General features: G+C 37.7%; 1 protein-coding gene across 1 annotated transcript; it reads left to right on the plus strand.

Annotated features, from left to right (window-relative positions):
• Positions 1-907: 907 nt before the first annotated feature.
• LOC140941670 (uncharacterized) lies at positions 908-7,793 on the plus strand. Its single transcript, XM_073390689.1, has 3 exons — positions 908-1,339; positions 5,563-5,680; positions 6,422-7,793. Exons 1-3 carry the CDS (start codon positions 1,146-1,148, stop codon positions 7,709-7,711), a joined length of 1,602 nt encoding a protein of 533 aa, XP_073246790.1. The 5' UTR covers positions 908-1,145; the 3' UTR covers positions 7,712-7,793.
• The last annotated feature ends 2,646 nt before the right edge of the window (positions 7,794-10,439 follow it).

The raw sequence follows: 10,439 nt of genomic DNA on the forward strand, positions 1-10,439 counted from the left end.
AGTAAAGGGGATATTAAAATATTCAATTTTGTTGAGGACTTTATGATAACGAATCCGAATCTGGAAAAAATAAGGATTACTTTCGTTCGAAAAAAAAGCAGCAGGAATTTTACTTATATATCTCGGGTCATTTGAGGTATCTGTAAGATAGATAGGCAAAAGCTGCGCAAACAGGCCACAGAACCGACAACAAAAAGAACGTCTTGCACAGTTGAATTTATTTACATTTTATCTTCGGAAGTGATGCATAGTGTTTGTTCTTTCCTTCAAATTTCTACAAAAAAGCTTTGAAATGATTACTTTCTCAATCTTTGAATTCTCAAGGACGAGTACACAAAAAACTTTCATTAAAAGGAAAAACCAATCACAGCGGATCGGCTTCAGTAAGCCGACCGTTTTCTAATGAAGTCCCTAATAATTATTATCTCCTATCAGGCGAACTCCGGAGCAAAGGCAATAAATTAAAGGAAAATATAGATTGTGTTATCAGTTGAATTATTAAACGCGTTCTATAATCCAACTTAAAAGTTTTCAACATGATGTATTTAACTTCTCCATAGCCCCTGTGGCGACTCTTCAGGAGTCACTGACGATTTCCTGTGTTTTAATTTGCGCCTACTGTTTCTACTGAATATAACAATAGAGAAATGGATTGTAATTTATTTTATTTTAATCCTGCCAAATGCGCCGTATTATTTCCGAGATGCTACTTTGATCAACTATGCCATCCAGTAAGATTACAGGAGCTTTATCAATATGACACGACAGAGTATAATGACCTATTCATCCAATTCACTAGTAGCCAATTCTGATTCAAAGTGATGTGTCAAATAAAAGAAGTTTACTCTTTTGTGTATAGTCTCTGCAGAAGAGGTTAGCGACGCAAATGTCAATTTGAATCTCAGCTGTAAGAGCTACATAAGACAGCTTGCCTTGAGGCTATAACCAGACATAAAAAAGGCGGCTTCAAACTTCATGATTCAGCCAAAAAAGACGGATCCGAAAACTTGCTAATATCATCATGTAAAAAGCGAATTCGATCAGTGGTCGAACTTGAATGCTAAGAAACTCTACTGTCCTCTAGGATCCCTAATCCAAGAGTCTGGTGAATCAAAAAGGATTAATGAGCAGTATACTAAAAGCCAATGTCTTCTCCGTCATACATTGTAAAAGCCTTATTAACCAGACTTATATTTGCCAGTCACATTATGGTGTCTGTTTGGTGGGTCGTTCAAGTGACCCTCAGGAAGGATATGTGGTATCTTGGCTTTTTTGATGCTCTACTCTTCCTAGAAACGCTATTTTCCTTGTTCTTCAGAAGAGGACAAGAGTACAAATGGTAGGTTAAACCCTTTTTAAAGATGTTCTTTCTAAAAAAAGAAATACCTTAATTGAGAGTATCTATTGTCAGCATGTAAAATTAACGGTCACTCGCAGTAATTTCATGATAAGTGCGGTAGCCACAAGGCATACGAAACAGAGCTGTAGCAATAAAGCTGATGTATAGCCTCAGAAGGCTGGAACTACATCTCCAAAAAAAGAAGTATTCGAACCATTTCAATCAAAAATTTAAATTTAGAGTTAAATATAATATGACATTTCATAGTGCGAACTGATTATTTTGGTAATGAGGACCGATTCAAACAAAGTATTGTTCAATGTCTTTGGGATATTCTGTTAAGTTTCATTTGTGTATGCGGAGATGATGCAGTGGATTTTTTTCTTTTTTGCTCAGTATGACTAACTCCAGTGCAAACCAATTAGTATTACAAGCAAAGTTCGCCTTGCTCTAAAACTCAGCATTAAAAGACCCTAAGTAACAGCATTATCTATTCAAGGAAAGGAAAATATGTACAATTAAAAAAAAACCCAAAACGCATCAAAAGTCCTTTAGATATGGAAAATCTGAAGTGTAGTGTTTTCATGATTGTTGTTTCGTGCGCTGTGTAGTCAGCTTTGCTGCTACCCATCAGTGCATCAGTTCAATGAAGGACTCCGCAGAATATTAACATCCTCTGGGACACCATTACTTAATCATTAAAAGCGAGGTACAATACAATTGCTTTCCAAAAAACGCTTACATCGGCGAAGATCTCAATTATAGAACTGGAGATATATTTCTCAATTCCCGGTCTTTGAAAAACTTCTATTCCAACTACAGCGGAAAATGATATTTGATGTTTAAATAATCAACAAAAAACCGCCTACCCTTTCTTAATATAAAAGTGACAACGAAAGCTGTGATTTTCTGGAGCGCGTTCATTATTTTAAGTTCCTGTAAATGTCATCAGGAATATATCATTCCCATAAGTGCAAATTTTCTGCTGGTGGTATTCTATTAATTTTTGAAAGAATACCTGGAAATAAAATCCCATATAGTATTGTAGCATTTGTCAAGTAATTTGTCTTTCTAAACAATCGAATGAAATTTTTGTCTTAGAACCATTTTCCAAATGAATTGTTTAAAACAGGTCTCCGGGAAAATCTCTTCCTAAATTGTTTCAGTGCTGATTGACTTGTATTGTTTAAAATTACAAGAAAAACAAGGAAAAAACAAAAACATGCACGCAAGCAAAATAGAACAAAATCGAACTTTCTTGAGACAAAAACATTAGACTTGAGATATACGTCAGTTATGTTGTGTTCGCTACTTACCCGATAGTGCACCAGATGAAATTGTCTTTTCTCATAGCTGAAGGTAGCCGAGACAACAAAAAACTGGCTGAACTGGTTTCTTTTTATATTATATTTTATAACGACGGATATTACAATGTAATTGCAATGATTTTGGCGTCGTAAAGAAGTTTAAAAACAGGGTTTCGATCAGCGTTAATTTGCAAGAAAGACATTTTGCAACTTTTGTCAGTGCACTATGTGAGACTGGGTAACATGAAAAATAGACCTTGTCACGGTTTTCGACGCCATCTTGACGAGTAGGCAAACGCGTGAGAAATTACAGTGTTTGTATGAGAATCTAATGCCGAATAATTTCCGTAGAACGGCTGTTCTAAAAAAAATATGATTTGTAAAGTAAAGCTTCACTCCTAAGGATTCTCCTGAAAAAATTTGAGGGCGTTACATGCACTAGAAGACCCAGAACCACTTTTTAAAATTTTCTATACATTTGTCTGTAAGAAAGTCCCGGGAAAATTACAGACAAATATATGGAAAATTTAAAGCAAGCCTCTGGAGAAATTTAAGCACAGGTACACCCCCCAAATTTTTTAGGACAATCCTTTGCTTTGTAGCTTTAGTTTACAACTGATATTTTTTTCAGAACAGCCGTTTTACGGAAATTATTCGACATTAGATTCTCATACAAACACTGCCTACTCGTCAAGATGGCGTCGAAAACCGTGACAAGGTCTATTAAAAACTGACTAGCCTGTCACTAGTGATTTACAATCTATAACGGAAGGATCATTGAACCTTTGAAAGTATTAATCAGTTCTTAACATAAGGAGAAAGTGTGTTTGTACATTCTAAACAGATATACAGCTACCCCGAAAAGGAAGGTTCTAAGTTACCCGTCCTTATTTAATTTACTCTAAACTTTGTTAATCAAAAAAACTTAACTACTCGCCAAAATTTTTGCTAGAATACGCTAAAAACGGAAGGATTAAATAAATATTTTATATCCACGTCCTCCCACACTGTCTTCTATCTAGTTCCAAGTACCGTTTACTGTTCTGAGATAATAAAAACTCACTTTTAATTAAGATATGATATCGATTCTTGAATTTTATATACGGGAAAAGTCATTGTGAACACGAACGTAAACAAAAACATGATTCCTCCCAAAAACATCTTTTAACCTCTCTCAGCAGGACATAACATTCAAAATCATGTTTGGAATCATGTTCAACTGTAAGCGTTATTTGATAATCATGTTTTTGCTATCTTAAGCTGTAATTCATTGTCCTTTATCCCGCAATTGCCCTCAAGAAAGTTTCAACAAATGTTAAAAAGTCAAGAAGAACCGATATTCATATTTCACCATAAGATTTCATAACGGCAACGCAGATTTTTAGGATTGTCGTTGCTGCTGACAGATGTTTCACAAGTCCGAACATCGGCGTCGGGAGTAACTTTATGTAAAAATATTGTACAGCTTAATCATCAGTGTCGCTTGCCTTTTTTTTTCAGCTGTTCGCCTCGGGCTTTATATTGTCTACGAGTTGACCTGATCTCTTAAAACGAAAACTTTTGAAACTTGCGCCCTAGAGAAAATACTTGATCTAGTAATTGTTACCACTTGCAAACCAAAATATTCAGTACTGATTTCTTCCCGTGGGCAAACACTGCGAACTCTGGCAAGTTATAATTGAACTGATTATTTTTTTTTCAGTGGAGGAGGAACTTTTTTTTTCTTTTGTGTTTCCCCCAATATTTTTTTTTTTTTTTTGGCGACGATGTTCACCCCAATATATATATTTTTTTTTTGGCGACGATGTTCAACCCAAGTAACAATAAAGCGTTACTGGCAAGTTCACAATTTTACGTGACGAGATACAACAAATGAACTTATTCTGTCCGTTTAATTACGCTTCTCGTAGTTAATTTTTTATTTTTATGACCCTTTACTATCACTGCGATTAACACATTTCTTGAAGGATCTGATTTTCATTTTCACTACATTAGAAAACAATGGCTGCAGGCTACTGGCAAAAATAGAACGTACTTGCCTGATGTCGGCCACCACACCAACATCGCGGTCGTCGCAACAAAACTTGCCTTTCGCCAAAAGCTATTTCATTACCTTGTTGTCTATCATGGTCTATAAGATACGCCGTAATCAATTCAGCCTGTTTCAAGCTATCGGAAAGCAAGGTAGCTTGTATAATTGCTGGGGTATAAGTTAAAACAAATTAAACAAGTTTTAAAAGTATGCTTGAAGATGGTCTTCTCCATTCGCATAACAAATTAAATGTGGAAACCACGGATAGAAATCACTGTAGTCTCTTAGTTTTGCCACATATCACGATCTGCTTGTTTTTTGTTTTTTTTAACTTTACTCTTCCTAAACAGAAGAATAGGTCATATTTACGATTAACTGATGATATCTTCAGTTAGTATAATTGACGCTAAAAACACGAAACTAGAACAAAACAAAGTGGGGGCTCCGTCAGTAGTAAGTTAAGACCGAGTTTTTTTCCTCGGATTTACGGTCCTTAAGCAAGATCTGAAGAGCAACCAGATCTGAAAAGAGAGAAAGAAAACATAACTTTCCCTAAAAACCAAGCCGAAAACCAAATTAGTAAGATCTTTTTTTAATATTTCTGGGTAGATAGCATGATTCAGAAGGAGAGGATCGTGAACAGGCGATGCCCATTATCAACTGACCAATCAAATGTTGCGTGCGAAGCAGGATGATAATTTTCCACCAAGTCAATTAAAAATAACTTCTTGTTAATGAAATAGGCTTGGCCACAAGTTCCTTGGAAACTTTTAAGCAACTTTTGGTGTTTCAGTTAACAGCTATTTGAAGTTTGCACAATTCAAACTACATATCATGCTTCTTGCTCCCAATTCAAATAAGACGTTTTAAATTTTAATTTCCAGGTTTTCCCCGTCAATTTTTTGTCATTTGGCTGGCATCATTCCCTGTGCGTGGATTCTTGAATTTCACCTTCATGAAGTGAGGAAAAATGGCACCTCTACTAATAAGGTAAGTGATCTAGTTAAAATACCATTAAGGTCTCTGTATTTGGTACAAAACTAAAGAACAGTCTCAGTCTAGTCACGGAACTCTCAGTCTAATCAAGGTTACGCATGCGCATATGCTTACGATAAGAAATAATCAAAGGGTCGCCCTCATTTAATTTATAGACTGTTCAACATGTACAATTATAACATAATGCGCTGTCTAGCTTATTCGGCATCACATCCCATGGAAAATCTGAATTTCAAGTGAAACCAAGGAGGCACCCCCATCGCACACATGGAAAGTGATACTTAATCTGTTTAGGTAGTAGGTAGTACTTATTTCTATTTTTAACTGCAACGAGGATTCTTCATATTTTACACTTTGCGTAACCTGCTTTAGCCTGCTTAGCAGGAGCCGGATTTTTTAGGCGAAGGAAGAAACTCGGCTCGAGAACGCGCGAGGGGAGAAAAGGAGTCCTCCTCTCCCTTTCGCGTGTTCTCCTCGCGCGGCCTGTAAAACTGCTTTATAAGGGAGGTTCATTCCTGTTTCCGATACTACTTCAGCTATATATTTTTCTTATCTTACTGTTCGTATATTCTTGTTGTGAATCATTAAAGTGAAGTTGTATTAATTGAGTAACAGCTAAAGCAACTGTTAGTCTAAACGAGAGTAAATTTACCTCCCACATTTCATCCGTCTTAAATTGAAATCGAGAAGGCCTGGGAACTAGATACACTGCCCAGGCGCCTGTGACTTGTCTCTTGTTGTTTACAGCTCAATGCAAACGTGGTCATTGTTTCAGCAGAGCGATGGACAGATCTCATAGAGCAGACTACAATGCTAATGATGATTTTAGGCCGCTGGCTTCTTCCCACTGTACAAGGAATGACGAAAGACTCACTTTCCCAGCTTCTCCTCGTCAACCTCGCCATGTGCGCCGATATTATCGAATTCTTTGACATTTTGAAATTAGACTTTGTGAAAAATTCTCAGACGCTAATTATTACCATTCTGGTCCTATGGACCTGGAGTTTAATGCAATTTCCCTTTAACACCATGTCAAAAATTGATGAAGACGATGAAACAAATGACGGAAAACCGAGAAAAGGAGATAAGCCTAGCCGAGGAGGGAGGTCCATAGTTCCAGTTGAAGGCGACAGTTCAACTGCGCAGATACCATCTTTTAAGGACCGAGCTGCGATGACGTCGTTGGACTTTAAAAACGCAATTGCAGCAAAAAGAATATCACGAGACATTTTATTGATGTCGCATAATTATTCACGCGGATTGCCACCTAATTATTTGCCAGATTTTCGGCGAAATTCTTATCAGCCTCGTTTAGGAAGAACTAACGGTGCATTAGAAGATGATTTGATCAATTCAAGCCAAGTCAACGCCACTGATTCTAATAAAAGCAACTTAAGTGGTTTTTCGAGAAGTCCTGGTCGCTACTCACTCGACGTAGGACAGATGAGACCAAAGCGCTTGACGGGACACATGACGACTTCGATGACGTCACCGAATCTCATGTTAGAGGCAAGTCAGCATCAAAGGCAGCCACTTTTTCTAAATGACAATAATGCGCATGTTCCAAAATCTAGTTTACCGCTGCCCGAGACAAGAATCGATATCGAGGAAAATGAAGCCGAAAAGCCAACGAAATCTCGAATCACAACGGAACTTGTAGCCATTTTGATGTCTTTGTTCATGCAAGACGGCCCTTTTCTGACCTTTCGCCTATTCATAATCGCAAGATATCAAGCTTATGAGTACATGGTTATATTCCTCACGGTAAAAAATGCTCTAGTACTTGCGTTACAAGTCTACAGGCTGTGTGTACTTCATTGCACTTGTTACGACCACCAGGAGAACGACTTCTCCCCTGAAAACCGAATAGACGCAAACTCTCGGTTGAAAAACGTTCAGTTGGCTGTTACGCACAAGAATGAAGATCAGATGGAAGACAAATCTTTTCACGAGTTGATTCCATGGACAAGCAAATGGAGAAATAGTCTTAGGAATCCATTCCATTCCTCAAGCCGACAAGCGCATTTAGCATCATAGTCCAGAGGGTCCTTTCTGAATAGCATATATGAACATATATGGATTCTACAAAGTAATGCTGGTTGTTTATCCGATTTACTAAAAGTTTCCAGAAAATCCGGATGGAAAGTGATTGGAGCAAGTCTCTTTCTGAAAAGGTAGACCTGTTTTTCCAGACGGAATATTCCAAACCGAATTTCGTCTTCCATCTCTTCAAAGCCATCTTCAAGATACCAGTTTCAGGCCTTCGCGGTCTTTATTTGGTCAATGGAACTACGAAACTGATTTGGACAAATGGTAAACACGATTCCGGGACGAATTCTAGCGGTTCTGAATGTTGCAAACGTTGCCCAAGCCGTGGACCGACCGGTTTGCCGAAGTAAAAGAGGCTCAAGGCAGAGTTGAAATATTCGTTATTGACCAAGCATGAGCTCAAGATTGTATATTACATAATGATGGCCTGATTTCAAACCTGTTCACATTCACGATTTCTCCCTGTTGATGAATAACATATAATAAATGAACGAGCAAAGAGCTGTGAAATAAATAGAAATAATTAAGTCGCTCGCTCGCCACAAATAAGATTAGAGCAGCCCAGAGCCAACTCCAATATAAATAAGCGGTCCTCAATGGTGAACAAAAGCTATGCCATAATTAGGATATTTCAGGAAAAGTTAACGACCTTCGATAAAAGGATTAAAATCTCTTTATTCCTAGCGCCTTACTAATAAAAATGAAAATGAACACATTCCAAACTCATCATGCAATTAACTCCGAATAACAATTCTGAACGCTGAATGAACGATAATCAGTCGGATTTTGCTCTTGTAAGAAAACTTCTGTGTAACGATTCAAACTAAATTAGAATGACTTGAACTGATCATAAAGCCTTTATGTGCTCTCAGAGATAAGAACAGTATGGTTTGCCAAGAGCTTTTTTCCATAGTCTTTTCTTTCATTTCTATAACCTCTCTGATGTTGAAGGTTACATAACGGCTATGAAATGATCTCGATAACTATAAAAATGTACGAAATAGCCTCAAAAGCTAATAACTTATTTAATATCCACCTCCCGAATGAGTTCAGCCCTTGCGCAACAGTCCGGTTTTTTTTTTCAATCCAGAGTTGATATGCCGGGCGTCGATAGCAGAGGTATTGTGGATTATCTACAAACTAGTTTGTTCTGCGGGGCTTCACGTTGGAAGCCACAGTCAGTGTGTGTGATGGCTTGTAACAACTTTTGCACAGAGTCCACTTAAGCACAAGCTAAATCACGCTGAGTATAGTTCAGTTATTTTTGCAAAGGGGAACATGTAATTACACGTAACTCGTTTGCATTTTTAGAAGGAAACTGACATTGATTCAATGAGCTCAAAATAAAATCTTTTATCATTTATCGGATATGGTGATGTGTTTAGGTAGACCAAATTTTCTCCCACTACTCTGACTATTATTGAAACAAATATTGAAAAAAATTCGAGTCCAATTATGCAACACTTTTTCTCCTACAATTTCGCAGATATCTACAATACTTCAAGTCTTCTGTTTCATTCAGTTCGCCACTTTTCCTTCTCTCGAAGTTTGTATCACTTTCAAAGTTTCTCGTGGCGAGTTTAGCTGGTTGAAGTTGGTGAATAGGGGGCAGGCGAACCGGGGGCGGAAGTCTAATCGGCTCAGCATTTTCTTCCTCTGTGATGTCAAATACCGACTTCCGCCTATCTGAGACCGGCTCTTCTTCAAAAGAGTCCAGAGATGTTCTTGATACATCACTTGTTAGGTTAGAAAATTCGCTGTTAAGCTTCTTAAGATCTAGCAACGAAAAGCTTGCTCGTCTTCGAAAAATGCGCTTTTTCTCTGAGCTCATCGTAGAAGATTGCATCAATGTATCACTTGAAATAGACAGCCTTCGCTGCCGCGGTTTAACTGTTTTTTCAGGCCACGTGACTTTCACACCGTCTCCTGAAGCTTCATTAGAACTCATTGCCCGGCTTCTTCGCACCGTATTCAGTGTAAAAATTTCAGAGATGTCAAAATTCCCACTGTTACCCTTGAGTTTTTCTTGATATTTCAACATTTCGCTTTTCTCTCGTTCCATCTTGGTCTCTTCAAAACCCTTTATCTTGTCCAAAGATTGGCGCACTTTCAACCAGTTACTGTTAAGTTGACTGTTTTGAACCGAAAGCCTTCGGTTTATTTTTCTGTCTAATAACATTGGTTCAACACCAGCAAAGTCATTCACGTCCATTCTTGTTCCTCTATTCATCTTGCAAGTAAGCACAACTCCAACCAAAGAAACCAAAGAACACCCGGAGATTGACTGAAGTACAATGCGTAGACCGTACTTTCTATATCATTTTTTACCGGTACGTACAACCAAATCGTAACTAAGTTTTCTATAGTCCGCTCTGTAATGGCTTTATCTGTTTTATCGCCTGTAGAGTAAAGTTATAAAAAGGAGATATTCTTATGCAAATTGAACTTAATGATGTTTTGTTCTGAAGTCCTGACTGGTGCTTGCCAAAAGTGCTAACAAGATAACAAAAAATTAAAAGGGGGCAGTCCGAAGAGACAAAGCTAGAATAAGAGCGTGGATAAACAAAATTCCCTGCGCTTTGGTGGCTATTCTTGGCTTTTGAAAAAAAACACGAAGATAAAAAGCGCTAAGCCTTTGCCCATCCTTCCATTCATCACTTTTGTCGAGCATAGGTTTGTCAAGAAGCCTGTCCTACACAGTTAAAGGATGGCATAT

This window comes from Porites lutea, chromosome 6, assembly GCF_958299795.1.
Source record: "Porites lutea chromosome 6, jaPorLute2.1, whole genome shotgun sequence".
Taxonomy (NCBI): domain Eukaryota; kingdom Metazoa; phylum Cnidaria; class Anthozoa; order Scleractinia; family Poritidae; genus Porites; species Porites lutea.

Coding starts and splice junctions, on each gene's coding strand:
- LOC140941670 (XM_073390689.1), top strand. CDS start 1,146: ATGTCTTCTCCGTCATACATTGTAAAAGCCTTATTAACCAGACTTATA. Junction 1,340..5,562: donor AGAGGACAAGAGTACAAATG/GTAGGTTAAACC, acceptor TTTAATTTCCAG/GTTTTCCCCGTCAATTTTTT. Junction 5,681..6,421: donor CTAATAAGGTAAGTGATCTA/GTTAAAATACCA, acceptor TGTTGTTTACAG/CTCAATGCAAACGTGGTCAT.